This window comes from Emiliania huxleyi (genome assembly GCF_000372725.1).
Source record: "Emiliania huxleyi CCMP1516 chromosome Unknown EMIHUscaffold_218, whole genome shotgun sequence".
Classification (NCBI taxonomy): domain Eukaryota; phylum Haptophyta; order Isochrysidales; family Noelaerhabdaceae; genus Emiliania; species Emiliania huxleyi.
Window position 1 is genome coordinate 157606 of NW_005200434.1, and position 27808 is coordinate 185413.

A 27808-nucleotide genomic window follows, 5' to 3' on the forward strand; every position below is an offset into this window, starting at 1 on the left:
CCCCCCCCCGGGGGGGGGGGGGCGCGCCCCCTTTTTTTTTTTCCCCCCCACAAATATAAAAAAAAAAAAAAGGGGGGGGGGGGGGGGTGAGGGAGGGAGTCAAGGAAGGAGGGGGCGAGGAGGTGCGCCGCGTAGCGAGCCGCTGAGGGGTTGTTGTGGCACCGAGAGCGGAGCAGCCCTGCAGCGCCGAACTTCGTTCGGCGAAGTTCACCTTCTTTTTTGAGCTTAGCCTTCGGTGTATGAAACAAACGCAAGCGCGCGCCCCACCCCGGCCGGGAGAGAGGGGAGTGACAGTTTGGGATGGCAACAGACCGAGTATGTTGAGTCCTGGCTCAACAACGCAGATAAAGGACTTGGGTGGTCCGGCCCACAAGTCCGGCTCACGCGCCCCGATCTGACCCTCTACCGCAGTGTGTGTGTGGCTGTTTGCGGCGGGCGGCTTGCTGCTCGCGGCGATGGCGAAAAACTCGTCTCGCCACACGCCAAGGGCTTATGCTCTGGCGAGACGTGAGGCGCATGCGCCCAGGAGGGGAGGGGGCATGTGTAACGATACTGCTAGAGATGCCTTTCGGGGCCCAGAGATAAAACTTCTGTGATGCCATGCGTGACCTAGTAGTGTCCCCAGCTATGGGCGTGTCCACGTTGGAGCCAGGTGTGGTGTGGGGGCGAGAATAGCTCCGCCGTTCATGGAGGCAACCGATGCGAGTCGACTGGTGTGTGTCGTCGTGGTTTCGTATCAAGAATACTCACTCACTCACCTCTACCGCACTGATCACTTCCGCCCCCTCGCTCCCAACCCATCCACCTCGCCTCGGGCCGCGCCGCGCGATCTCGGGCGATCTCGCGCGATCTCGGGCGATCTCGGAGCTCCACGCCACGCCTCTCCACCCCACCCCGCCTCACCCACCGCCGCGCCGCGCTATCTCGGGCGATCTCGGAGCGTCGCTCGCGCGGCGTCACACCTGCTCAAAAAGGAAGGAGGTTGGAGGCAGGAGGTCACGCCCCATCCAGAGCGCCGTCGTCGCCGGGTTTTTGGCCCCCGGGTCGTCGCCCGACGGTTGCTGCGCGGGGCAGCAGACCATCGGACGGCGCGACGACGCCCCGTCCGGCACGCTCCCCCCTCCACGCCCAGCAGCTGAACCGCTCCCTAAGTCGAAGGAGCATCGTCAGTCTCACCCACTTCGCTCGCTGCCCACCGTCTCCGCTCCCTCCCGCTTGAGCCGCCGTCGCGGCCCTCGTTCGTCCCACTGGCTGTCGGCCCGTCCCTGCGTTGCCTGCGTTATCCCTCCTCCTCCGCGACTCCCTCAAGGCCGGCCGGGCCTCCTTCCACCCAGTGAAGAGCTTCCTCAGCCACTCGATGTGTTCCTGCCTCTTCATTATGCGCGCCGTAGCCTCATCATTGAGCTGGATCCACCTCTGCACCGCTCCCGTCGCCGCCTCGGCCACGATTTGCAAGTTCCTCGTGACCCCGGCGCCGAGGTCCCTCCGACTCTTCTCCGAGAGATCATCTACCAGCGCCGGCAACACCCCCCCGACGGCTGGGGCTAGTGCATCGTACCCGTCCTCATCCAGCACCCTATAGCGTGAGCCCTTCAGCGCGATAGGGAGATGTCGGTTGCTGTATTTATTTTCCCCCGCTGTCCACATGCAACACACGTCCACGCGCACAGAGCACGCTGCGTATGACTGGCCTCGGGGACGTAGGCTCCGGCACGGCGGCACGCCGCCGGTCGGGTCGGCGACGGAGGTGCGGCTGGTGGAGCTGGGCGCGCTGTCGTCGCGCGAGCAGCTCGCGCTTGTGCGAGGCGCTGCGGGGCTGATCGGTGCGCACGGCGCGACGCTGGTCCGGAGCCTCTTCCCAGACCTCTCCCGGACCTCTCCCGGACCTCTCGTGGACCGCTTCTTCAGGCGCGGCGCTGGTCTGGAACCTCTTCCTCCCCGCGGGCGCGCCCGTGCTAGGGAGGTGTGGGGGAGATTGGGGGAGATTGGGGGAGATTGGGGGAGATCTGCACCTAGGCGCGCCCGAGCTGCTCAACTGCGCTAACGCAAACGCGTACTACTCCAATCAGTGCCGCTGGCAGCGCCGCGGGTGACGCGTCCGCCGCTCGATACCCCGCGTCACCTCCTCCTTCTCCGCCGCCGCCCCACCGCCGCCGCCCCACCGCCGCCGTCTCACCGCCGCCGCCCCCACCGCCGACGTCCCCGCCACCGCCGCCCCCACCGCCGCCGTCCCCGCCACCGCCAGCCCCGCCACCGTCTTCCCCCGCCGCCGCTCTCTCCACCGCCTCTTTCGCCGCCGCCTCCACCTCCACCTCATCTCCACCCTCACCACCGCCACCGTTTCCGCCGCCTCTGCCGGCACCGCCTCCCCTCTGCCCCGGACCCGTGGCAGGTACCGTACGCGGCGCGTGGCAAAACAACGACTCGGCGCGCGAGGTGCAGGCGCTCGACGCCGACGGAAGGCCGCTCGACCCGTTCCGCTGGCACTTGCGCGCAGACGTGGGGGCGGTCGGGGCGCTGCTCGAGGGGCTGCTGAGCTCGCCGCGGCATCGCGCGGCGGAAGCCGCCAGAGGCAGAGAGCGGTCGCCCGGCCGGGGGGATGGTGCTTGGTGGAAGCTCGTAGGGGGGGCGCGCCAGCTACTGGAAAGACGAAAGAAGTGATCTGAGCCTACGTTATAGGGTAGCCTTAGGGGTCTCGTAGCACGTACTAGATTTGGCTTGGTACTGCCGGACAGGATATCCGTCTTCGTCAGGCTATATCGTATGTGGAATCCTGATTCTGCTCCACGGGGGAGAGAACAAAGAACCTTGCAATGAGACGCAAGCGCGCGATCCGTCGAGCTCGGACCGTCGACAACGCTTCGGAACGCGGGCCCTCTGCCGTTAGTCCTTCGCGACGCGGAGCGCACGCATCGCGCCCTTGAGCTCCGCCACCTGGTCGAGCGCGTCGCCGAGCAGCCCCTTGGCCACGCCAAGGTCACGCAGCTGCTCCACGCCGCCGCTCGCGCGCACCTCGGCGGCGTGGTCGGCCACGAATCGGCGGCACTGCGCGAGGAGCCGCCCGTCGCCCGTCGTGTGCGCCGCCTCGAGCAGCGGCACGGCGGTCGCCGGCGCGACGCTCTCCTGCAGCGCCTGCGCGCAGAGCAGCTCGAGGCGCGGCACCTGGTACTTTTGCGCCAGCTGCCGCAGCACGAGCGCGCGCCGCGCCTGCTCGCCCTCCCCCTCGCCGAGGTCGAGCTGGTCGGTGCAGAGGTAGTCGATGAGGGCGGTGAAGGTGGCGAGGTCCGTTTCGAGCACCGTGACCTCGGCGGCGTCGCGCTCCTTCATGCCGATGCCAAACATGGTCCGAAAGAACACGGACCGCACGCAGAGGACGCACTTGCTCACGTGCTCGATGCGCTCCTCGTCGTCGCCGACCAGGAAGGTGACTTTCCCCTCTGGGAGGGAGGCGTCGCCGCGCGTCTTCTTCATGTCGGCCGAAAAGGTGGAGGGCGGAACGACGATCGGGGCAAAGGAGGGAGGCGGAGGAGGCGCCGCCACGCATACCAGGCGGAGGCCGCCTTCCGAACCAACCAACAGCGTGCTGCCGTCGGCGCTGATGGCGACTTCGACTGGGCCGTCGAACTCTGCCGCGTCGCCCACGCCGTCAGCGCTGCCGTCCGTGCCGCTGCCTGCGATCGTCTTCACCGCGCCCGTCGCCACCTCCACCCGCCGGATCTTGTGGTTCTCATAGTCCGCCACAAACAGCGCGCTGCCGTCTTGGCTGATGGCGATGCCAATCGGGAAATCGAACCGAGCCGCGTCGCCCACCCCATCGGCGCTGCCCATCATGCCACTGCCCGCGACAGTCGTCACCTCGCCAGTCGCCACCTCCACCCGCCGGATCTTGTCGTTGCTGCTGTCCGCCACAAAAAGCGCGCCGCCGTCCGGGCTGATTGCGAGGCCGCATGGGATGCAGAACTGCGCCGCGCCGCCAACGCCGTCTGTACTGCCATCCTCGCCGCTGCCCGCGATCGTGGTCACCGCGCCCGTCGCCACCTCCACCCGCCGGATCTTGTTGTTGGCGGAGTCCGCCACAAACAGCGCGCTGCCGTCTGGGCTGATGGCGATGGCGGCTGGACCGTCGAACTGCGCTGCTTCATCGGCGTCGAGGCTGTCTACAAGCGTGGTCACCTCGCCCGTCGCCACCTCCACACGCCGGATGTCGTGGCTGCTGTAGTCTGCCACAAACACCGCGCTCCCGTCTGGGCTGGCGGCATTTCTGTTGAAGACTTCACCTTCCGGCAAGGCTGCCACGCGGCGCACGCGCCCGGCCGAGACGTGCAGCAGCGAGTCCTTGGTCGAGACGTACCAGGCGCCCGCGTGGTCGCTTGCGACGCCAGCCGACCCGAGCGATGCCAGAGGGCCGTCCTCGCCCTCGAGCGTCGGCGTGGTGACCTGTCCAACGAAGCGCGCGCCAAAGATGGGCGCCTCGAAGCCATCCGCGACCGGCACGGGCTCATCGTCGCCGCCGCCGCCGGTGCGGGCGCGCTTGCAGGCGGACGCCATGCCTCGCCTCGACTCGCCGCGCCGGCAAACGGCTGGATTCGGGCAAGGGCTGGGGCGGGTACTCGGAGAGTGTGGGTAAACGAAAGTACCGTATTCGGTACTATCAAGAAAGACACCGAAAAAAGTCGCCGCTGCAGTCCACGACGAGCCAGCCAGCTGCCGGCTCGCACGGCAGCCTCTTCCTATGGACCAGCCTCGACTTCCATACAGTCAACATTTTGTCGCTGCGTGCTCGTGGTGAGCTGTGGCGGCGGTCGAAGTTCGCCCAGATTCGGTGACGAGCGCCGGGCGATAGTACCGCCTCTGTTCGCCCTGTGCATGTCAGGCCAGGCTGCAGCAGGGCACTACCAACGTGCTGCCCTGTTGCAGCCTGACTTTGCCCACTGTGCACAGTCGCCAGAGCACCACCACCGCCCGGCATCGTGTCACGGCGAGCTCCTTCTGCGCCCGCTCGCGAGGCTCTCGCGCTGGCACACTTTGGCCATCTGCTGCTCGCGTTCGGCGAGCTCTTCTCCGCACTCCTGCCACGGTGCCGTCACCACACACCTTCTGGCTGGCCTGAGCCGCGCGGGGTCGCCGGCGGGGGCAACGCGTCGACCTCTCTCTCTGGTGCACCACGGGCCGCAACGGCCTGCGAGCAGCGTGCGCGAGGAGGCAGTGTGCCGGCACAGTCGAGCCGGAGCATCGGGTTCTTGATGCATCTGGGGTCAAGTTTGACCTTATGTGGTATAATATGCAACAATAATGCTATGCTCTCACCCAGCCTTTTGAGATATGATCCCTCAAAGTCGAATTTTCGTTTACTGGTGACCATAGTACCGTTTGTCTTGTTTGCGTTTCTTCAAACGAATCCTTTAAAGTCTCGACAATCACTCAGCTGCTTATGTGGCACCGCAGAGGCTCCCTTGGGGATGCCTGAGGCCACCCCAACCACACACTAAGCCGTACGTAGACGAATTCCGCGCTACTTTTTTCGTTTACCCACATTATGCGAGTACTCATTCACCGGGGAGCCAAGCGCACCCAGTTGGCCAGACGCTCGGCATCGGGTTACGGGCTGAGAGCCCTAGCCCTGGGGGGTGCGCGGTCGCAAGGCCATAACACGGGTCTCCGACCTTGGAGCACTTGGAGTGCAGTCATCAACCTACTCTGTGAATTCGCGGAGCGAAGAAAATTTTATACGGAATACGTCGCTTTTGGGAAAGTTTTTGGAATACGTTGGAATACCTAGGTATTCCACCTTCCCCCCCTCAGCACATCTCCGCTGTCGCGCGCCGCGTGCTCGCGCAGCCACGTCTGCGCGTCGGCGGCCGAGCGCAACTGGTCCGTCTACGGGGCAATCAAGACGACGGCGCGCGGGCAAATGGGTCACGCCGTCGCGCCGACAAGCGCGTCTACTGCCACGAGGCGCTCCACCTCACGCGAGGGGCGTGGGCGGCAGAGGGGCCCGAGGACATGCGTGGACCCGTGGGGCGGTCCGAGGCGGCGGGCGCATTGCTCGAGCACGTGCTGAGCGCCGACCACGCCGAGGATCGGGGGAAGTTCACGCTGCTTTGGCATTCGCTCTTCGCCGCACCGCTTGAGGACGACGCGGAGGGCGCGGGAGGGGCGGGCGAGGAGGGCGGGTTCGGGGGTCGGGACGACGCGGGCATGCCCAAGCCTGGCTGGGAGGAGCGCAGCGTGGCGCTCAACACCGGAGCCAGCATGCCCGCGCTCGGCTACGGCACCTACCGGCTCGAGGGGGAGCCGCTGCGCCGGGCGCTGGTCTGCGCGCTGCAGCAGGGCTACCGCCACATCGACACCGCTGCCGGCTACGAGAACGAGGCCGTCGTCGCCGCGGCCATCGCCGAGTCAGGCGTGCCGCGCGAGGAGATCTTTCTCACCTCCAAGCTGTGGTGCACCGACCACGGCACCGAGGCGACGTACGACGCCATCCTCGCAAGCCTCACGGCGCTCAGTACCGACTACATCGACCTCTATTTGATCCACGCGCCGACCAACATGGGCGAGACGGACGAGCAGATTAGGGACCTGCGGCAGCAGAGCTGGCAGGTGATGGAGCAGCTGCACGCGGCGGGCGCGCTCAGAAGCATCGGAGTCTCCAACTTTGAGCCACGCCACATCGAGCAGCTGCTTCGCGGGACGGGCGGCTCGCGGCGCGAGGGCGCCGTCCTCCCGGCGGTGAACCAGGTCGAGCTTCACGCGTACCTTAGCCAGAGCGACATTCGTGAGTACTGCGAGGCTCAGGGGATCCTCGTCACGTCGTACGGCTCGGTCGGGGCCGCCTCCGGCTTGCTCGACGATCCCACAGTCGTCGCCATCGCGAAATCGCACGGCAAGTCCGCCGCGCAGGTCACGCTGCGCCACTCGCTGCAGCGCAACTGCGCCTTTCTGGCGCGCTCGACCGCGCCGCAACGCATCACTGCGAACGCAGAGCTCTTCGACTTTGAGCTGAGCGAGGAGGAGGTGCAGCAGCTAGACGCGCTGGAGCGCGCACAGCGGACGTATTGGGACAATAGTGAGGTGCCGTGAGGCTGCGAGAAAGGACGGCTGTTGAGTTTATTGTTTCTCTACGTCTCTTTCTTCTCCTAGTACCTCAGCTACCCGCGACTGTAGTTCAACAAAAATCCGAACATACACGTACAAATCAATCAACATGAGCTCAACCCCCCCTCCGGGGTCAGTATGCGAGGACTGCGAGGACTGGGAGGTGGTCTGAGATGACTTTCGCGTTCCAAAACACCTCAGCGTCGAGCGTAGTAAACTGGCCCACCGGCGCAAAGACAAAGTCGATTCGGTGGTTGCCCTGCGGGCTGCCGTACGAGCCCGCTCCATCGTAGCTCTCGCCATGGATGTCCTGCCAGGTGTCGCGCATGGGCAAGGGGTTGGGCTGGGCCGCCCACTCGCCCCTCAAATAGGCGTTCCCGGGCGCGTTGAAGTGGCAGTTGAAGTCCCCTGTTGCAACTAGAGGATACTGGGGAAAGGCCCGACTGCGTATGGTCTCCATCATGCGGAGGCCATGCCCCAACCAGCCGTCGGCGTCGGCGTCGTAGTGGTTCCAGTGCGTGTTGTAGTGGTAAAGATGCTGCCCAGTCAGGCCGTCGTGAAAGAGCGCCCAACCCACGTGGCGCCAGGGGACGACGTCGGAGAGCGTCGTCCGGCCCGAGTCCCTCACCGTGAAGCGGTCAGCCTTGTACAGGATCGTGTTGACCATGTCGCCGCCACCCGAGACTGCCGCGTAGACCGGCCGGTCCTGCACGAGCCGCGAAGAGGGATAGAAGCCGTGGCTCGCCCCACCCGCCGGATTCCGCGCGTCGTTCTCCTGGAGGCCGATCAGGTCCGGGTCGAGAAGGTCAATCATCTCGAGGATATTGTCGCCCCGGTTGGCCCAGTTCCACTGCCCGTCGGCCGAGAACAGGATGTTGAAGGAGAGGACGCGAAGGGTCCCGGTCCCGACCGGGAACCTCGGCGGCGGCGGCGGTGACGGATGAATCCCCTGCGGTGCACACAGTCCGCACAGCGGCGGAAACTCCTCGCCCACCTGCTGGCACGCGTCAGCCTCGCTCTTGCCTAGATTGTCGATCACCCATTGTATTCGGTCGCCGCAGGTCGCCTGAGCGTTCAGACCGATCGCAACGGTGGCCAGGACGGCGGCCGTGCATGTGCTCACGCCGCACGCTTGAGAGGAGGGTAGCGGCGGCAGCGATGGCGTCGGCGGTGGCGATGGCGTCGGCGGTGGCGATTGCGGCGGCGGTGGCGGCGGTGGCGGCGGTGGCGGCGGTGGCGGCGGTGGCGGCGGTGGCGGCGATGGAGGCGGTGGTGGCGGCGGCGACGCCGACGGCGGTGGTGGCGACGACGGCGATGGTGACGGCGACGGCAAAGGGGAGGGGGACGGCGCGGGTCCATTCTCCGCGGCGGAATCTATTCGGACAACGGCGACGATCGGCTGGTGGTCGGAGCCGCCCGGCGCATCGGCGACGGTGGCGGTGGCGATGACCCCGAATCGCCCTTCCTCGGTGTAGATGTAGTCGACCCAACTGCGGTGCGCCAATGTGAAGGTGACGGCGAGGCCGCCTCCCGTGAGGCTCGATGGCGCTGGGTTTGAGGGCGAGTCCTCGTTGAGGTCACCGAGTAGCAGCACCGGCGCGTCGCCGCCAGCAGCCTTCTCCGCTGCCGCGTGGTTCGCAATCATTACCGCGTTCTGCTCGTGATAGCCCCACACCTCCTCCCCGCCCGGCAGTTGGTGCATGCCGTAGACGAGCAGGTCACTTGCGGTGGCGGCATGGCGAAGCCGTGCCCATGACATGGCCCGAGTTCTGTCGTAAGGGACCGCGCCGTCCTGCACAACAGACCACGTGCCGGCGCGGTAGAGGATGTCACCGTCCCAGAGCTGAGCGGGTGCGTCAGCCGCCCACTGGTAGTCACGGAGGTCGTCGCCGAGGGAGTGCAGGGCAGTCAGCAGCTGCTCGCGGCAGAAGGCGGTGACGCACTCTTGGATCGAAGCCACGTCGGGCCGCTGCTGAGCGATGGCAGCCGCCAGTTGGGCGTTTCGCTCCGGCGACTGCTCTGCAAATCGGACGTTGAAGGACATTGCCTTGAGCTGCACCCCGTCACCGCCGCCACCACCATCAAGGGGGGGCACCCTTGGCATGATGTACGTGTCGTAGCCGACATAGTCGGCCACGCAGGAGGAAAGCTCCACATACCCGCGTCGGTAGCAGAGCAGCGGCGAAGTCGACGTGACGACGACCGCCTCGCAGCCCGCCGTCGCGGCGCACTGCGCAAAGCAGTCGTCGATTGATGCAACAGTACAACACGGACTCCCGCCCGGCGTCTCGAGGTCCTCCGCGCCAAAGCCGGCGTAGCAGTTTGTCGAGGCGTGCAGCGTCCACGTGGCGGGCTGGCCGGCGGGGTCGCAGCCGCCGCACTCGGCCGGAAACTCCACACTAGCGACTCGCTCGCACGCAGCCGTCTCGGCCATACCGCCCCCGTTGGCGCTGCGAAGCCACGAGATGCGGCTGCCACACGAGTACTGCCCGCCTGCGTCCGTCGCCAGAGTATTCCAGACTGCGTCCGTGCACGACGCCGCGCCGCAGCGAGCCTCCCCTTGCGGCGGCGGCGGCGCGTGCGGCGGCGGTGGCGGCGGTGGCGGCGGCGGAGGACGAGGGGACTCGATGGGAGCGGCGGCAGCAGTTGGATTGCATGCGCCACACTCGCTTGGAAATTCATTGACGGCGACCTGCGTGCAGGCGGCTTCTAGGCCCATCCCCGGCCCGGCGGGGTCGACTTGCAGCCAGATGATCCGGGCACCACAGCTCGCGGTCACACCCGGCCCAGCAGCCAGAGTTGCCCACGTCGCATCGTCACAGCTCACAACCCCGCAGCGCAAGGTGGGCGGTGGCGACGTCGACGGAGTTGGCGACGGCGATGGGGATGGCAACGGTGGCGAGGGGGAGGGGGAGGGCGAGGAGGAGGGCGAGGGGGAGGGTAAAGCCGCCGCCGCTGCCTCAAAGGAGGCTGCCACGAGGGGGTGGTCGCTGGGGTAGCCATTCACCGAGCGCCATGAGGCGGCCTCGGCGCCGTTTGTGAATATCATATCGATCCCGCCGTTTGCCACCAGGTTGAGCCCGGCAGCGTCGTCGAGCACGTTGACAGCGGCGGTGCCTGCGCCGCAGTTGAAATCGCCCGTGTAGACTAGCATGTCTCCGGGAACGATGTTGTCGGTCACGGCGCCCCACCAGTTCTCTCCGAGGGCCGTCGAGCACATGGGAGGGTTGGCGGTGCCTCCGTCAGCTGGACCATGCGTGTTAGCAAAGAAGACTGTCGCTCCCGTCGCACGTGCGATGAGCCTGACCCAGGATGTGATGCGTACGCCCCACCGATCGGAGCCGATCTGGCGCCAGCCCGCGTCCAGCTGCTCAAACTTTTCGCTGTCCCACGCGACTGGGTTGATTGGCATGCCTGGAGGCGTGTATGAGTCAAACCTGCCTCGCATTCGCCCGACCCCGTTGATGATCTGGCCGACATTGTCGCACTCCTGGAAGCCGATCAAGTCGAAGATCTGGGAGTCTACTTTCCTATACAGGGCGTCCCAGTTGTTGTTCTGAGCGACATTCCACCAGAAGAGGTTGTAGGTGACCACCTCGAGGCTGGCGCTTGGTGGACCGCTGCCCGCCACGAGACTCGGCGACCCAGGCGGGGACGGCCGGATGCCCAAAGGCGCGCACGGCCCGCACACGGACGGAAACTCCTCGCCGACCTGCTGACAGGCGTCGAAGCCAGTCTTGCCAAGGTTCGCAACCACCCACGCGATCCGGTCGCCGCAAGAAGCACTCTCGGTGGCGCTACTCGCAATGGCGGCGAGGATGGCGGCGGTGCATGTGCTCACGCTGCACGAGGGACTCGACATGCTGTGGGCAGCGTGCCAATGGCTCGCTAGCCGGCAAAGGTGCTGCTGCCGCGCCGAGCCTAAAGCTTGTTAAACAGACGAGCGCTCCGTGGGCGCGCGGAGCCCAATGAAAGACACGCTTTTTTTGTGGGTTATTTTGAGGGCGCGGCGCTTTCCTCTCTTTGAACTTTCTCATGCGGAGACATTTTCTTTTTTTTTGGATTTTCTTTTTGCGTGTCGATGGCTCACAGGGTCATCCTGAGACTACACCGGTACCGGTAGCCTTGCCCTGACTGTCAAGAGCCGTCGCCGGTTCCGGCGCGAGCCGCTCCGGTTCGCACGCCCGCTTGCGGGTTCGAGTGGCGGGCCATATCCCGCTTGCGGGGGATGGCTTAGCGGGTTCGAGCCGCGTCACACATTGGCTGCCCGGGGTGTGCCGGGGGGGGGTGGTCGTGGCGTACACGCGGGGACACTTTTCTGCCCTCGTCGCCACCGAGGCGGTCGCGAGCGACGCCACCTGGGCCGCGATGGGCATGCACGCGCCAGCGGGGACGCCCAGCATTCCCATTCCTCTGGCGGACGAGCACACGCGGGTTCTGCCCATCATGTTTCCGCCCAGTGAGAGGGCGTACCCTGCAGCCGACGCCGACGCTCTCGTGGCGGCCCTAGCGGCGCACGGCTATTGCGAGTCCGCGGTGACCTGGGCCGGACACCCTGGCAGACCGCGGATCCCTGTCGTTGCGCAGCGCTGCCCGCCCCGAGCCATCGGACCGAGCGGCGCCCCGGCGGACGCTTACTTCAATGCGGATTGGCGGCAGCGCGTCGCGGCCCTGTCAATCGCAGGGCCCCTGATCTAAGAGCTCATGAGTCATGTCTAAAAGAGAGTGTCCACAAGAAAGGAAGAAAACAGACAACCTAAGGGGAAGGGATGGGAGGACGCCGCCGCGCCACCGCACCGAGAGCGATATCTTACGGAAAGGACGCAGTGTGGTGCCGCTATATACCCGCCCCCGCCATGTTTGCCCGCGAATGACGCCGGATCGTACCCGCCTACACACCGTGCAGATTGAGCCCGTAGAGCTTGCCGATCATCTTCGAGCTGGGCAGTAGCACCCACTCACGGTGGACCTCGTCCCAGCGCGCGTCCGCGTCATCGCCACCCTCGACGTCGCTCTCCTCGTCGTCAAGTTCACCGTCCGCGTCCGTCTCCTCCTCGTCGTCCTCGTCCTCGTCATAGTCGTCGTCCTCGCTGCCCGGCACCTTGCGCAAGGCCGTCTCGCCCTCCTCCTCGTACTCGACAGGCTCGTCGATATCGCCGCCGGTCTCACACATCGCGATGTGATGCAGCTCGTAGCCCACGCGGACGAGCACGGACGCGTAGCGGTCAATCATGAGCCGCCACACCTCGTCGACCATCCGCACGGTGTGGCGGCAGATGCCCGCGCGCTTGGCGAGGCGCGCGACGAGGAGATCAATGGTCGCGGCTGGCAGCATTGCGGCCATTGCCGGCAGCAGAGTGTCCATGTCGAAGGCCTGCGACGACAAGGTAAGCATGCCGCTATCGTAGTGGGGCAGACCGGCCCCAGCAGCATTCCCTCCGCGCGCGTAGTTACTACTACGCGCGCGCATGCCGCCATCGTCGTCGAAGGAATAACTTGTGAGAGCCTGTGAGTATTGTCGTCCGAGCAGCGACGCGGCGAATCGCACGTCATTCGAGCCAACGACCACTGAATCGGGCCCCTCATTCGCACGCTCATGTGACTCGGCTTGCGTACCGCGATGCACGGCCGACATGAGCGCCGCCTTCAGCAGGTGCACCGCATCAGCTTCAATCGCGTTCACAGCTGCTGAAAGCGCCGCGCGACGCAGGTGCACTCGGAATGGCGACGCGTCATGCGGCTGCTCAGGGCAGCGCCACGTCAGATCGTATCCATGGCCATGAAAGCGAAATCTGTACCTGTCCTGCACAATAGGCCATGCCGTGCAAAAGAGGGCCGACGAGAGCTCATCGAAAGCAGCGCATTCGAGTCGTTGAAGATGCATCGCGGTGTCGTTCTTCCTGCGTCGAGAGGACGCTTAGAAGGACGGGCTCCGTATGCAACTGGTTTTGCCGAATCAGTCGCACCGCGCGCACATATCGCCGTTCCTTGAGCTTCTCTCCAGCGATGCTCGGCATTGCGGCTCCAGCATCGTGAGCTATCATCCAGGCCTCGGACGCAGCGAAAAGGTCCTTGCAGACGGATCCACGCACGGTGACCGTGGTACGGAAGTCGTCTTCGTCCATCGCAGCGCACCGCAGGACGTGGATCAGCAGCTCCCGAGGCAAAAGCAGTACATGCATGCGCACTCGCGTCGGCGGCATCGCGCGCCTCGCAACGCCGCCGCGCGCAGCAGCTGCTGGGATATCGAGCGCTTTTCGGCGCCAAGAAATTTCACTGGACGGGCCTCACTGCCTTGGCGCTTGGGTTGTCTGTTTTCTTTCTTTCTTTTTTGGCGCGAAGAAATTTCACCGCCAAAAAAAACTCGCACGCAGCATGGCACACCCCTCTCCTTCAAATCCCTGTGTGGTGGCGGCGTGCCGTTCTCCCATCCCTCCCTCGGGGTGTCTCCTTTCTTTCTTTCTTTCTTTCATGGCACGAGTGGGGAGAGAGAGAGAGAGTTTTGTTTGTTCACGAGTGGCGAAAATCGCACTCCTGGGACAGACAGCCGGCCGACGGGCAGCCAGCCCTCTCGTCCTCACAAAACACAGCGACGCCACGAAAGAGAGAGAGATTTTTAGCAATACCAAACAACTCTAACATTGTTTGTCCACGAAAGCCGCGCGCTATCGCGCAAAATTTACTTCGCGATCTTCGCCGACCAGCGCTCCGGCACAGTGCGCCGCTCGGATGCTCCGACATTGTGTCATGCTCTCTCTCGCGAGCAGCGCTCTACATACAACCAGGCCGACGAGGCCACGTACCTCGCCGAGTTCTCGTCGCTGATCGCTCCTTCGCACGCGGACACGCTGCCTGCAGCAGCTGATATCGAGAAAACGAGCGGCTTCAACGGCGCGAAGAAATTCAGAACCCTTCACAAAGTGATACACATATTTGTGGCGCGACCCGATGATGGAAGAAGGAATGCCCGGCCAAATGTGAGCTATTGCACGTTGGTACTGCTGACCCAACCTGAGACCATAGAGCCCAGAAGGCGGACGGTGGACGGACGCTCGAACCGGTGTGACATTAAGGCAGTGCAAGATGGAAGGCAAGCTGGCCAAAAAACGTACGTTCGGTAGGTGGCCGAATACGTTTTTATTATCTCCGCCATTGCTCGGGCTCTTTTCAGCACGCGCACACTCACAGCGATGCGGACAGCGGGCTGCGCGGCGTGGGCGGCGGAGGGACCGGTGGCGGCGGCGAGGGGGCCGGCGAGGGGGGCGGTGGCGGCGGCGACGGCTCGGGAGGATCCGGCGGCGGTGGCGAGGGGGGCGGTGGGGAGGGTGGAGGTGGAGAGGGTGGAGGTGGCGAGGGCGGCGGCGGCGAGCAGTAGCACAAAGGCCGATGCCACGCATACTTGACAGCGGTGCAACTTGACAGCGCTTCGTCTCCTGATCCCGGTACAAAGTATGTGCAATGCATCGAGTTGTACTGAATGGTCATATAGGGGGTGCCAGCGTACGATCTTGACGAGATAGAATCGGGCTTGCATTCGGCCCCGTTCTGAGCGTTTCGCATCGTCTCACGAATGAGCTCCTCCGTGTTAATCGTGCTTGGCGGCGAGGGTGGCGGCGGCGGTGATGGTGGCGGCGGCGGCGACGGCGACGGCGAGGTTTGCGGCGGAGGCGGCGACTGGAAGGGGTGGCAGGCGCCACACTCTTCCGGAAATTCCTCTGCGACCTTTTCGCACGCCTCCACCTCGATCCGGTCGGTGTTGCTCTTCAGCCAGTCGATGCGAGACTCGCACGATGAGAAGCCCTTGTAGTTGGCGGTCAGATCTTGAGGTCGAGGTTGGCGCGCTTGGTCACGTCCGAGCCGGGGGTGTAGCCCGCGATGTCGGGCCAAGGGCTCGTTTCGTTGCACGCCGCCGCCACGCCGCCAGGCGAGAGGCCGCCCACGTCGGCGCAAGTGATGCCGAGGCAGTCGTAGGTGCTCTCGAAGGCGGCCTTGACCGCCGCGAAGTCGGGGTACTCGCCCTGGTCGTACAGGCCGAACTTCATCTCGTCGCTGATGGTCTTGGCAGCGGCGACGTTGCACTCGTGGACGAGGGGCAGCACGGCCGCCGTGAAGACGGCGCCCTCCGCCGCGTTCTTCTGCGACCGATCCGTACCCACCTTCGCCTCGCCCGAGATCGACTCGCCGACCTTGTACGCGTAGCGGAGCGAGCCCTGCACGAGCGGCACCGTCATCTGCTTGATGATCGTGTCGACGATGGGGCGCACGGCGGAGCAGTTGCCGTCCATGAGGTACGCCTCGCCCTTAGTGAAGTCCGCGAGCAGCTCCTTGTTGACGTTCGACAGCCCCGTGCTCCCCGACTCGCAGGTGTCAAAGTTGGCGCACCGCTTCTCCGCGAGCCGGTAAACCATCTTGCCGGCCGAGCTGCCACCCACGTTCGGCCCCTCGAGCGAGCCGGCGTTGAAGGCGACGCCCTCGTCCCACGCGTGCACCGCCTTGTACTGAGGGCTGTCCGGCCCGAACGAGTCCGACAACTCGTTGCAGTTCAGACCGTCCGCGCAGTTCTTGCAGTCGTCGATCGCGTCCTCAAACTCGCGGATCACGTACATCCACACGTTCATGTACGCCGTCCCCTTCTTGACCGCCTCGATCCGCGCGGCGATGGCGCCGGTGGCGTCCGCAAGAGCGGCGTGGTCGGCGTGCACCTCCTTGGACAGGTATACGATCCCCGCGGTCAGCCCCGCATTGATGCCGACCGAGGCGAGCAGCGCGATCACCAGCACGAGCGCAAACCTCCGGAAGACACGAGAGATCTTGCGCTCCCTCGCGGCCTCCTTTTGGGCCTCCCGCTCCGCCGCCTCCTTCGCGGCAATTTCCTTGGCGACGCTGCTAAGTTCTGCCGCGTCAATGACGCCATCGTTGTTCTTGTCGAAGACCCGCATCACCGCCGACGAGGTCCTCATCACCCCCGACGGGCCGCCGCCAGACTCTGGCGGCGACGGCGGCGGCGAGAAGACGGGCGGAGAGAAGGTCGCCGTGCTGTTGCGCCGCCAGCGCAGCTGCCGGAGCACGAGGTCGGCCGTGGCAGCAAACACGCTCACGGCGAAGAGGAAAGAGAGAGGTATCGCACCACCCTCCGTGAACCACGAGAAAGTGGTGCTCGACGCGGAGGATTCCGCGGGAGCCGCTGCTGCGCCGGGGAGGCACGCCGCGGCGGCGGCGACGAAGACGGCCCACGCCGCGCCGCGCCGAGCCCCCTTTCCGCTCGCCGCGGTCGGCCAGGAGGCGACGCAGGCGATGGCGAGGAGGATGAGCACGAGGGCGGGCATGAGAAGCGGCGAGCAGCTCACGAGCGAGGACGCCTTCGAAGCGACGCCGGATGAGAAGGTAGACGCCGACGAGGCGACGGAGGCTGCCGAGGCGACGGCAGACGAGAAGGCCGAGGCCACCGCCGTCGGGCTAGGCACGGCGGGCGCGCAGCGGCCAAAGGCGGGCATGCAGACGAGGAGCAGCCACCGGAAGGCGCCCTCGGCCTTCGTGAAGCCGCCCTGCACGCAGTTGGCCGCCGCCTTGAGGCCGGCGCGACCGCCGGCGCCGCACGTGCCAGCGACGGCGCCGCACGTGCCAGCGGCGAATGGCGCCTTGCCGGACGTGGTCTGCGGCTCGCGGCGCCGGTCCGGCGACTTGCAAGGCGGCGTCTGCGGCCCGCCGCGCGGCTTCGGTCGCCGGTGCGAGCCGCGGCCGCGGCCCTTTGCCTTGCCAGACTTGCGCCTGCCCTTTGCCTTGCCAGACTTGCGCCTGCCCTTTGCCTTGCCAAACTTGGGGTTGTTGCGGCAGCGCATGGCCTTGCGCCGGCACTTGCACCCGCACCCCGACCGCTCGGCGTCCAGCTTCGCCCGCTGTATCTTGGTGAGCAAGATCGCGGCCATCGCCTTGTCGCGCACGGCGAGATAGTACTCGCGTGACGCGGCGTCGACCTGCCCCGCGTCCGCGCCCGCGCCCAGGGGCTTGGGCGCCACGGGCGCAATGCCGCCGGAGGTGGGGACTCCCGGCGACGGCGACTTCTTGCCGTCGGCGGGCGTAGCCTGGTAGCTGACGCTCTCGCCCAGCCGGCGGACTGCAGCCTCGACGCCGTCCACGTAGCCCGGTCCGGAGCCGCTGCGGGCCGACGCGGGCCCGCTCTTCCCCGCCGCCTTCGGCGTGGGCAGGCCCGGGTAGCAGGTGGTGTCCTGCAAGCGCGATAGGGGCACGCGGGAAGGGAGATTATTACCGGTGGGAGAGCGAGGAGTGCCAGGAGAGAATGCTGCGGCGCGCTCACCGCTGGGTCGGGCGCGTTGGAAACGGTCTTGGCCGGCTTCTCGACCTCCTTGGCAGCCTCCTCGGCGACGACTTCCTTAGCGACGGGCGCCTCCTCGGCGACTGCCTCCGCGGCGGCGGACACCTCGGCGGCGGCGGACTTGGTGGTCGCCTCCTTGGTGGCGGACTCCTCGGCGACGACGACCTCCTCGGTGGCGGCGGACTTGGTGGCGGACTCCTCGGCGGCGGACACCTCGGCGGCGGACTCCTCGGCGGCGGCGGACTTGGTGGACTTCATCAGCGACAACTCGCCCGCGACGTTGCCGCCGCCCGCGTCGATGCCGTCCTTGAGCGGGCCGGGCTCGCCCTCGGACGGGACGTTGGCGGTGCCGGTGCTGGCGGTGCCGGTGTCGATGCCATCCTTGAGCGAGACGGGCTCGGAGGGGATGCCGACGGCGTTGCCTCCGCCAGAGTCGATGACGGCCGTGTTGTCCGCCAGAGACGCCTGTCAGCCGCAGAACGCGAGAGGATAGTCTTGCAGGGAAGGCGCAGCGTTGCGCGCGTGTGCATACCCCCTCTCTCAGCCACTGCAAATTAACGCACACCTGCTTGTCAGCAAGCGGCGGCGGAGGAGAGAGCTTGAGCACGAGCTTGTCACCGGCGGCCGGCACGAACTCGAGTTTGAGCATGTTGATCGAATGAATTCCTGCAGAGAGTCAAGAAGCGGGCTCCAGAGAAGCGGGTCGCTCTCTTGCCAGAAGAGAGGGAGGGCGGTCGCGCGCGCGCGGGACAAGGGTGGGGAATGGGCAGCAGCGGACGCGTCTCGCGTCCTCCTCATACAATGGCAGCGGCTGTACCTGCGAGCGGGAGCAGGCAGGCGGTGAGAGGCAGAGGGGAACAGCCGCTCGCGCCGCGAGCAAAGGCGCATCGCATGGTAGGGGTGGTGAGGGGGCGGCGGGTTCCGTGAGCAATAGGCGTCGCGGGGGTCTAGGTGTGCAGCTTGCGGCGGCCAAGTTCGGGCGCAATGCGGCGCGGCAGCGCGAGCGGACGAGGAAAGTGCCATGGCTTGCCTCGTAGCAAAGCCGTCGGTGTACAGTGGACTGGGGAACGTGGGGTACTATTTTCAATCAAAAAGAGCGCCTTAAAGCACTACTCTATCGAGGTCTCGCGGAGCGGCAATTTTTCGTTTTTCACCGACGTGGGGAACAAAGGGAGTTGTGCCCGCGCAACATTTTTTTTCTTTTTGTGAGGAGCGGAAGGCGCGCCACTCGCCGTGCATGCAGTACAGCGTCGAGGAGTCTGCAGCCCCGGGCGCGCCCGCACGGCGATTGCCGCCTCCACTCCAACCTCATCCACTCTCACTCTGACATTCTCTCCAGAGTCCTCGCGTCGAGCCCGTGGCGCCGGAGCGCGAGCCCCAAGCTCGGGACACAGCGGGACATTGACGATCTGCGATGCCTGTGCGGTGGCAAGCTTCCTGGTGCTCCAGGCGCGCTGCGCCCGCGCGTCCGCGACGCCCGTGTGTGCCCCTGCGCGCGCCCCGCTCGCCGCGCCGCCGCCGGGCCCGTGGGGGTCTCAGGTTTGCGCGTGTGTGCCGCAGATGTCACGACCGAGGAGCTCCAGCAGATCCTCCAGAAAGTGCAGGCCGAGCTTGAGCGGCGCGCGGCGCTGCAGCGCGGGGCGCCCGAATCGAAGCGGTGCGTGCCCCCCCTCGCCGTGGCCGCGCTCGCCCCGCCTTGGCGAGCTTTTGCCGCGCGCGCAGGAACTCGATCTTGTGCGCCTCGGGCAAGGTGTTGCCCAGCGAGGCGGAGGTGCACGCATGGGCGCTGCTCGTCACCCAGGTGCCCAAGGGCCCGCGGAGCTTCTACAAGGACGGCGAGGCGGCGAGCGTGCGGTGGGACGCCAACGACCGCGGCCGAGCCCGAGTCGGACGGCTTGATCGAGCTCAAGAAGGGCAGGTTCCAACGCGGACTGCGACGGTGGCGCCGCCGCCGCCTGCGGCGGCGGCGGCGGAGGACGAGGAGATGGAGGTGCAGGCGGAGGTGCAGGCGGAGGTGCAGGTGGAGGCGGAGGCGGAGGCGGAGGCAGAGGCGGAGGCGGAGGCGGCGGTGGCGGCGGCGCCGAGGCAGCGCGGGGCGCCGAAGAAGCGCGGGGCAACCGCAGCAGGCGTGGCGGCTGACGAGGCGGCGCCACAGGCGCGCGAGGCGCGCCCACGGCGCAATGCACGTTGACTCTGCGGCACATGCAGTGGACAGCAAACACATAGGGTGATGCGGCACGGCGGTAGATGGCCGAGGATGCAGACGGACCGTTGTATGTGTGTTGTGTATATGCTCATATCCGCGTTACCACAAAACAGTTTTTATACACTCAATCACAGGCACACGCAAAGTGAGATCGCGGCGAGACGCTAGTTCCATTCACAGTGGCACAGCTTGCCAATTTGCGATATTGACCATTTGTACATGTCGGTGCCTTCCAGAGGCAGCTGCGACCCCGCCGAGCAGACGGTGGCACACAGCAGGTGGCGCGGTGTGCCACCGTCCACTCGGCGGGATCGCAGCTGCCTCTGCGCGTACTGGGGATGTACCTTTGTCGCGCGCCGGAGACGACTCGACGCCGCTGAGATCGGAGATCAAGCTCTGACAGGTCGCACGTCGCTCCTTTGACGCCGACGTGACTCACCCGTGCAGATCACATCAGGACACGGTCTCGACGCGCTCGGTACGACGCCTGCGACCCGTCTTGGGTCAGGTGGCACGACGCTCATCGCGCCTACCAGCGCTGCCGTGCAGGTTGCCACGACGAGGTCGAGCACGCTTCTATACGCTCGCCCAGCCTTCCTTTCCATCCCATTAGGCAGCCTGGGAACGGTGGCGATCAGAGGCAAAGCCTACGAGGGGTGGTGGAACCACATGTCACGGCCACCGCCGGCTCGACGCCACGATAGCCTCCGGAGGCTGACTTTGAGGCACCATCATCGGACGATGTAGACGAGTTGGGTCGCTCTCGCGGTAGCCAGATGACCTCCCATACTAGTATCATCGGAGCTCGTTCGATTTTTTGTTCGCGACGGCCGGGCCCATCCAAGCGGTGGTACCGTCTGGTGGTGTCAATGGGGTCGCGGCGCACCCTGTGCTCGCTCGCCGTCGCGACAATCGCCACACTCCTCGCTGTTGCCGGCTGCGACGCCTCCTCGGCCGCCTGGCTGCTCGGCACGCTCCTCACAAGCCTCAGCCCAGCCGGGCTCGGAGGCAGCCGCTACAGCCCTCTCCCGTTCGCGCGGCGGCTCGAGGAGTGGGCGTACGGGCGGTGGGAAATTTCCGACCCGCCGCTCTCGCCGAGCGTGCCCTTGCCCGTGCCCGAGGTCCTCCCGACCGCCGCAACAGAGGACATCGACCTGAGGGCGCCGTTCATCGTGCGAGGGCTCTTCAACGGCTCGGCGGCGCTTGGCGCGCAGGACTGGCTGCGCGACCCGCCCGTGGGGGAGCTCGAGGTGCCGTACTACTCGAACGCCTCCGACGGCGCGCTGCGGCCAGACAGTGTCGGCCGCCTCGCGGAGGTCGCGGACGCCATCCAGGCGGGCGGCCCGCAGAAGCTGGCGACGGAGCTCGTCTTCCGGCGCCACCCGCACCTGATCGAGCGACTCCAGCTCGCGCCTCCCCTCGCGCGCCTCTTTGGCAGCAGCACGTTTGAGCAGTGGCGGCTGGGCAAGACCCTCACCGTGCCTATCTTCATGGGCACCGGCGCCGCGGACGCCGCAGTCCGCACCGACCTGCACGCCGAGCCGATCGGCAGCGCCACACTCGCGCTGAGCGGGAGCAAGGTGTGGACGCTGGTGCCCGCGAGCGAGAGCCACCTGCTCCGGCCGTCGGTCGCCTCGGACGGCCGTGCCTTCTTCCGCACTCGGCGGGCGCACGGCGCGGCGGGCGCCCTCGCCATCGCCGAGTCGGGGGCGGCGCACTATGTGGTGGAGCAGTCTGCCGGCGACGTGCTGTGGGTGCCGACGTGGTGCTGGCACCGGGTCGACTACCAGGCGAGAGCGTGGAGACGAGAAGCGAGGCTGCGCGTGCCGGGCGCCACGTGATGCTCACGCACAGCGCGCCTGTCCCTTGAGCAGGCCGGCGTCACCGCGCTCAGCGTCTCGCTCTTCCACTTGCGCATCGGCCAGCTGCTCGGCGACAACCGCCTTTTCGCCGCCGGCCTGCTGCCCAACCTGCTGAAGGAGCTCGTCGGGTGGAAGACGCAGTGACCGCAGTGAGATTCACCCGCGCATAACAAAAAAAATAAGAAAGGACGCCCGACCTAGCAGATTTGACAAAGACCGTCATGGGAGGGGGAGGGGAGCGCGGGTGCGGCAGCAGGCGGGGGTGCCACACGGAGCGCACCACGAGAGGATCATGCGGGGAGAGGCGGGGAGAGAGACCCCGGGAGCCGCCACGAGGAGCGAACTCAGGGGCTGCCTCGTCTGTAAGGCCGCGAGGGACGCGGCGAGGAGGGCGGCACTAAAGCGAGACCCGCTGTGTCCAGTCGCGCGGAAAGCCGCGCAGCAATGGACCGAGGAAGATGAGAACCCGCCTAGGGCGACAATGGCGCACTTGCTTAGCGGCGCCTGCCTGGGGAATAGGGAGCAGGCCAGATGGTTCCTCAGAGTAGCGCGAGCGCAGACGGGGACGGCGATCAGCAAAGTAGCCCAGGCGGCACCCGACTCCAAGGATACGCTGAAGACGCTGAGGAAAGCGCATGTCGCTGCGCTGAAGGGCTCACGCTATAGGGTGCTGGATGAGGACGGGTACGATGCACTAGCCCCAGCCGTCGGGGGGGTGTTGCCGGCGCTGGTAGATGATCTCTCGGAGAAGAGCCGGAGGGACCTTGGCGCCGGGGTCACGAGGAACTTGCAAGTCGTGGCCGAGGCGGCGACGGGAGCGGTGCAGAGGTGGATCCAGCTCAATGATGAGGCTACGGTGCGCATAATGAAGAGAGAGGAACACATCGAGTGGCTGAGGAAGCTCTTCACTGGGTGGAAGGAGGCTCGGCCGGCCTTGAGGGAGTCGCGGAGGAGGAGGGATAACGGAGGTAACGTGCAGACAGGCCAGCAGCCAGTGGGACGAACGAGGGCCGCGACGGCGGCTCAAGCGGGAGGGAGCGGAGACGGTGGGCAGCGAGCGAAGTGGGTGAGACTGATGATGCTCCTTCGACTTAGGGAGCGGTGCAGCTGCTGGGCGGGCTTCAGGCTGGTGCTCACGCGAAAAGGAATCGACGCGATGTACAAAGCATACAAGAAGAGGAGAAAGAAGAGGAGGGACATCAGTGGTGACGAAACAGAAGCTAGCGCAGACGAGGGCAGGGCAGACCCGGGGACGGCGGAGTCGGAGCAGACGGCATCGGCCGCCGAGGAAACGTTGGGAAGAGGCACGAGGAGGGCGGCGACCTCGACCGACTTGGACTATGGAGGACCCGTCACCAGACGACGCAGGGCAGACGACGGGGAGGCGGAGCAGACGCGCAGGGCGAGACGAGGGAGGGAGCAGGATGTTGCTGAGATCAGCAGGAGACTTAGCAGGAGGATGTACGAGCTACGACGAGATTAGGAGCAGCAGGGACCCGAGGGACCATGTGGAAGACGGCTAGTGCTAGTCCCCCATCGGGAGGACGACCCCGGCTAGTCGCCGACCACACCCACAAAGAACCCTGCACAAAGACCGCAGGGCGGGGACTTGTTCCTTTCCCCCATCTCCTAGTAGAGGTGTCCGTTTTATTTATTTATTTATTTAGCAGATTTGGGTACTTGCCCCCGGCAAGCGCGTTTGTTCACGTAATCGTAAACGCACAACCCCGGGCCCGAAATCGCACAGAGTCACGCAACTCTGGGTCCCAGGCGCCAGGGAAGGCGAGCAAAAACCTTATCGCGCGCGCTAGACGCCGACTCGGAGGCCGCACCGGTCAGGCGCGCAGCCGGAGAGAGAGGGAGGCGCTCAATCGCCGCACGCGGCGAGCGCCTCCATCATCTCCGCCTCATACGCACCCTCCACCCCCGCGCCCGCGCCTGTAGCGTCCGTGCGCGCGAGGATGGCCTCGCCGGGTGGTGCGGCCGCAGCAGCTATGGCAGCAACCGCAACAGAGGCAGCAGCAGCGGCAGAAGTGTTCACGCGTTTGTTCACAGCTCAAGAGAGTCAAAAAACTTGCGTAGATCGGCCGGCACACAGCGGAGTCTCTCGCTGAAATCAACCCCTCAGAGCTCGCATTCCGGTCAATCGAAAACCCACGCGCCTTTCTCAACCAATGGCCCTCCGCACGGCGCGTGCTCCTGTTGGGTGGCTGCCGTACTCGCCCGTGGCATTCGCAACCGCGGTGGTGCTGATTAACGCCGCCGTTCGCCTCACTGAGAGCGGCGGCCTCGAGCTGCGGCCGTTATCTGGCGCTGCTGCCATGCTGTCATCTCCGCCGATGCTCTGCTGTGCAGCCGCCGTAGCAGCTGGATGCTCTTGGGCCTGCCGCGCACAGCTCCCGCGAGTCGACCGGCTGGCAGCGATCTGGCACCTTGTGAACGCGACCTTCTTCTTCTTTGGGTGCGACGTGATGAGCGGCTTGTTTGGCGTCGTGCCGGCGATGTCGGAGCAGTACCTGACGATGGACCGGCGGCATGAACGGCGCAGGCACGAGCTCGACGCGATGTACTGGGCCGAACTCGCCGTCCACATCCCCTTCTCGGCGGCCGTCTTTTACGGCTACGTCTCCCGGTCCGCGTGGACGCCGCTGCTGGAGTCCTTCCTCGGAGGCGTGACTCTCCTTGGCACTCTGGCATACTACGTGCCCGAGCTTCTCACCGGAGGGCACAACTGGCTCCCGGGCGCGGTCGGGGTCGCCACCACCGCCCTAGGCGGGGTCTGGATCGCGGTGCCTCTCTGCCTGCTGGCGCGATCGGTCCGGCAGGGCGGCGGCGGCTCCGCCGGCGAGTCGTGGAGGGCGAGGTGAGGAGCGCACCGGACGTGTGGCTGCCACGTGGCGACAGCTTGTTGACTGTTGTCTAAATCGCGGACCGCCGGGTGACCGCTGTTGCGCCCACGTAGCACGTTCCCCGCCACCTTCGAGGGATATGCGTCTCAGCCTCTCAGGTCCGGAGTTCTACGCTCTTGAGTCTCCTAATGATCCCTAGCTCTCGCCGAAGGCTGAAGAAAAATCGTACCGTGTACTCCGATCTCACACACCGGAATGAGCAAAATGAGGCGAGCGACTGTGAGAGATCGGTGTGAGGCCGCGGGAGCAGCAGACGTTCAGTTTAGCCGATCAGTGGCATCTGGTGACCACCCTCGTACGCCCCCTGCTTAGCTGCGGCTGCCGAAGAGCCGCACGCAGAGGACGAGCGCCGCGGCCGCCACTGCCGCGGTTGCCGCGCCATGCACAACGCCCTCTCTGTAGCTGCGGCCTCGCGGCGTGGGCGGTGACGCGCGTCGCGTCTGCTTGAGGCACCACGCGACCGCCTCCTGCGGCGTGCTTGCAACGCTGTAGTAGTGCGCCACAGGGTGGCGTAGCATCCCGTCGTCGAACGCGCGCTGCATCTGCGCGATCACGCCATCATAGTAGCCGTTGACGTTGAGCAGCAGCACCGGCAGCGAGCCGCAGCCGACACCCACCTCGGCGACTGCCATGAAGAGCTCGTCAAAGGTGCCGACGCCGCCGGGTAGGGTGACGAGGCAGTCTCCCGCGTCGAGCAGCCTCCGCTTGCGCATGGTCAGGTCCGAGCCCTCGACGATCTCGAGCGACTCGAGCGCCGCTGCGTTCTCCTCGGAGAGCGAGGAGCCGCCCGGCTTGACAAACATGCGGTGCGTGATGCCGCGCACGCGGCCGCCGGCCGCGAGCACCGCCTCGTAGAAGGCGCCCATGCAGCCGGCGTTGCCGCCGCCGAATACGGCTATACAGCCCGCGTCGGCGATGCCGCGGCCGAAGGCGGCCGACGCCTCGACGTACGCGGGCGCCGTCTGCGGCGTGGAGGAGGCGAAGACGGTGACGCGGACGGCCATACACGGGTGAGGCAGCCGTCACAACAACCCAGGCGGCAACTGAACGAAAAAAAATCTGCGCTCCCTAATGCCGTCCTCCCATCCCTCCCTTGATTTTTCTGCTTTCTTTCTTTCTTTCTTTAACTGGCGGCACTGGCACACACCGGGACTGGGAGGAGGACCCGCTCGGGTTCGACACCAACCCGATGCTGCTCCGCGCCATGTGCATGGCGTTCGAGTGAACGCCGTGCAGGCAGCCCGTGCCTTTTGGTGTACCGGGTTTGCCGCGTCCTGTGCCCCCGAGTTCATTTAATAAAAGCACTGGCACACCTAATAGGTGTACCTGACAGGCTAAAAACGCGGTTCTCCGAATTTGCAAGGCGAGCGCCTTGCAGGCTTGGGGGCTAGCCGAGCTCCGCTCGCTTTCACCAACCATGCGGCTGTCGTGCCTCATAGCCGCCGTAGCAGCCAGCATACTGCGGCCATCCTCCGCTCTAACCCCTCCTCCTTCGCCTCCTTTCGCTCCGCCTCCACCTTTGGTGATCGGCGGCGGCGGTGGCAGCAGCGGTGAAGCAGGCAGTGGCACCGAAGGCGAGCCTGAGCCCCAATCCTCTCCTTCGCCGCCTGCTGCGTCAACAGCGTGCGATGAGTCCGCCGACGAGATGGCATGCGGCACCGCCTACGACCCAGACGAGTGTCACATCCCTCTGAGACAAGGCGTGCACGTACAGGATATCTGCCCTTATATGTGTGGGAATTGCAAGCCGCCGCCAGCGATGCCACCGCCGCCCTCGCCACCGCCTCCGTCTCCACCGCCAGCACCGCCACCGCCACCGCCACCTTCTCCACCACCACCCTCGCCTCCTCCTCCATCACCGCCACCTCGGCCATCCCCGCCGCCCAACGCACTCTCGCCCTATTATCCGCCGCCCTCGGCTCCGTCACCCTCGCCGCCGCCGCCATCGCCATCGCAGCCGCCACTGCCGCGGTTCCCTGCACTGTCGTCTCCGGCAGAAGAAGACCTGGTCGACGTGCTGTGCGAGTCGTTGCCCGTGTGCACGCTCGGCGATCTCGAGGAGGACCTCGAGAGTGGGCAAGCCATCGCCTGCCTCGCCGGCCCAATAGTACTGGACGCCGTCACACTCACGGACGCGTGCGCCCTGCTCGTGCCCGGCGCGATCAACGTGTCGGCGCAGGTGGCCGTCTCCGTGCTCGGCACGACGATGCGCTTTCCCGTGGAGGGACAGCACCCCATAGGGAGCGACTTGCAGGACCGCATCTCGGGCCTCGACGGGCTGAGCGCCTTTGCCGCCGTCCGCAACGGCACGGTGGGTGCGCTCGCGCGATACGAGCACGACGACATCCGCGAGGCCTTTGGCCTGCAGTGGCTCTCGCTCAGCAACCTCCAGCTCGAGGTTCGTACACGGCACGTCCCGCAACCCTGCCCACATGACCAAACGTAGCTCTGCCCACTGACGTAGGCGGGCTTCTACTCGGAGGTCGTGACCGGCGCGTGGGAGCGCACGACGCGGACCACCTTCTACCTGCAAGCGGAGGGGGCGGCGAGCATGCACTGCCCAGCCTTGGGCGAGGCGTCGACTCTCACAGCGGGCGCACGGCTGCACGTGGGCTACGACAGCCGGACTGCGCTCACGTGGAGCGTCGCCCCGGTTGGCTGGCCCGCGCTGGAGGCGTTTGGCCGCCTCGGCCTATGCCTCATCAGCGAGGCGGTCGGCGTTGACCCCGAGCTGATACGAGCTCTCAACGGCGTGAGGGCCGAGGAGGATTCGGGCAGAGTCTTGCGCCGTACGAGAAGCTCGAGTGGGCGGTGGGCACGCTCGAGCACCGCCTCTCCGAGGCCCTCGACCACCCTGTCGTCGCGCCGCTGCGGCTGCGCGAGGGCGTCACTGGCATCTACCTGCAAGTGTACGGCCTGACCTCGACCGACCTGCTGCACAGCGCCCTCAATGGACTCGACAAGTTCAGCACGCTCGAGTGGCTCGCCGAGATGTTTCCCATCGACGCGGCACTGACGGTTCCCCACCACGGCTCGGGCGCCGTGAGCTTGTACACGCGGATACGAATCCCCCGCATCGTGATGGTCGAGCCGTCGAGCAGGCACGACGGCGTCGCCATCCGCGGGGTCACTCTTGAGAGCGAGGTCACGAGCGCCGGCCGGTGGGGGACGAGGCTGGCCTCGACCCTCGACCTCTTTGACCTGAGCCTCGACTTCACCGCGGCGTGGACGTCGGAGCACGGGCCCGTCATCACCGTGCGCCTCTACCACGTGACGCTCTTCACCCTCAACTTCTTCGGCCAGCGGCGGCTCGACCTGTACGACGCCGTCCTCCTCCTCGACATCGGCCGCAACAAGCACGCCCCTCGCCCGACCGCTCCGTCTCAGTCGGAGCCTTCCCCTT

General features: G+C 66.2%; 8 protein-coding genes across 8 annotated transcripts in view; 3 read left to right on the plus strand and 5 right to left on the minus strand.

The window, feature by feature from the left end:
* The window catches only part of EMIHUDRAFT_235415 (hypothetical protein), a gene marked incomplete at both ends in the record, with an annotated part of 2814 nt that extends 1732 nt beyond the window's left edge, over positions 1-1082 (minus strand). The window contains one exon of the mRNA XM_005780321.1: positions 963-1082. Coding sequence (XP_005780378.1) covers positions 963-1082 — 120 coding nt within the window. The remainder of the gene's footprint in view (positions 1-962) is intronic.
* Positions 1083-2909: 1827 nt separating this feature from the next.
* On the minus strand, positions 2910-3471 carry EMIHUDRAFT_366483 (hypothetical protein; the record flags this gene model as incomplete). Its single annotated transcript, XM_005780322.1, has 1 exon — positions 2910-3471. A coding segment is annotated over one exon (562 nt), but the record flags the coding sequence as incomplete, so codon positions are not given.
* Positions 3472-3582: 111 nt separating this feature from the next.
* On the minus strand, positions 3583-4233 carry EMIHUDRAFT_44202 (hypothetical protein; the record flags this gene model as incomplete). The annotated part of the gene is made up of 1 exon (XM_005780323.1): positions 3583-4233. A coding segment is annotated over one exon (651 nt), but the record flags the coding sequence as incomplete, so codon positions are not given.
* A 1965-nt stretch (positions 4234-6198) lies between these two features.
* On the plus strand, positions 6199-7080 carry EMIHUDRAFT_314957 (hypothetical protein; the record flags this gene model as incomplete). Its single annotated transcript, XM_005780324.1, has 1 exon — positions 6199-7080. One exon carries the CDS (start codon positions 6199-6201, stop codon positions 7078-7080), a length of 882 nt encoding a protein of 293 aa, XP_005780381.1.
* A 7829-nt stretch (positions 7081-14909) lies between these two features.
* EMIHUDRAFT_114466 (hypothetical protein) lies at positions 14910-18321 on the minus strand (the record flags this gene model as incomplete). Its single annotated transcript, XM_005780325.1, has 4 exons — positions 14910-17321; positions 17411-17893; positions 17994-18094; positions 18246-18321. The coding sequence occupies 4 exons, from the start codon at positions 18319-18321 to the stop codon at positions 14910-14912; spliced, it is 3072 nt and encodes a 1023-aa protein (XP_005780382.1).
* A 3656-nt stretch (positions 18322-21977) lies between these two features.
* EMIHUDRAFT_235425 (hypothetical protein) lies at positions 21978-22459 on the plus strand (the record flags this gene model as incomplete). The annotated part of the gene is made up of 2 exons (XM_005780326.1): positions 21978-22352; positions 22436-22459. 2 exons carry the CDS (start codon positions 21978-21980, stop codon positions 22457-22459), a joined length of 399 nt encoding a protein of 132 aa, XP_005780383.1.
* A 1211-nt stretch (positions 22460-23670) lies between these two features.
* Positions 23671-24363, plus strand: EMIHUDRAFT_235427 (hypothetical protein; the record flags this gene model as incomplete). The annotated part of the gene is made up of 1 exon (XM_005780327.1): positions 23671-24363. The coding sequence occupies one exon, from the start codon at positions 23671-23673 to the stop codon at positions 24361-24363; it is 693 nt and encodes a 230-aa protein (XP_005780384.1).
* A 479-nt stretch (positions 24364-24842) lies between these two features.
* EMIHUDRAFT_46871 (hypothetical protein) lies at positions 24843-25397 on the minus strand (the record flags this gene model as incomplete). Its single annotated transcript, XM_005780328.1, has 1 exon — positions 24843-25397. A coding segment is annotated over one exon (555 nt), but the record flags the coding sequence as incomplete, so codon positions are not given.
* Between the last annotated feature and the right edge of the window lie 2411 nt (positions 25398-27808).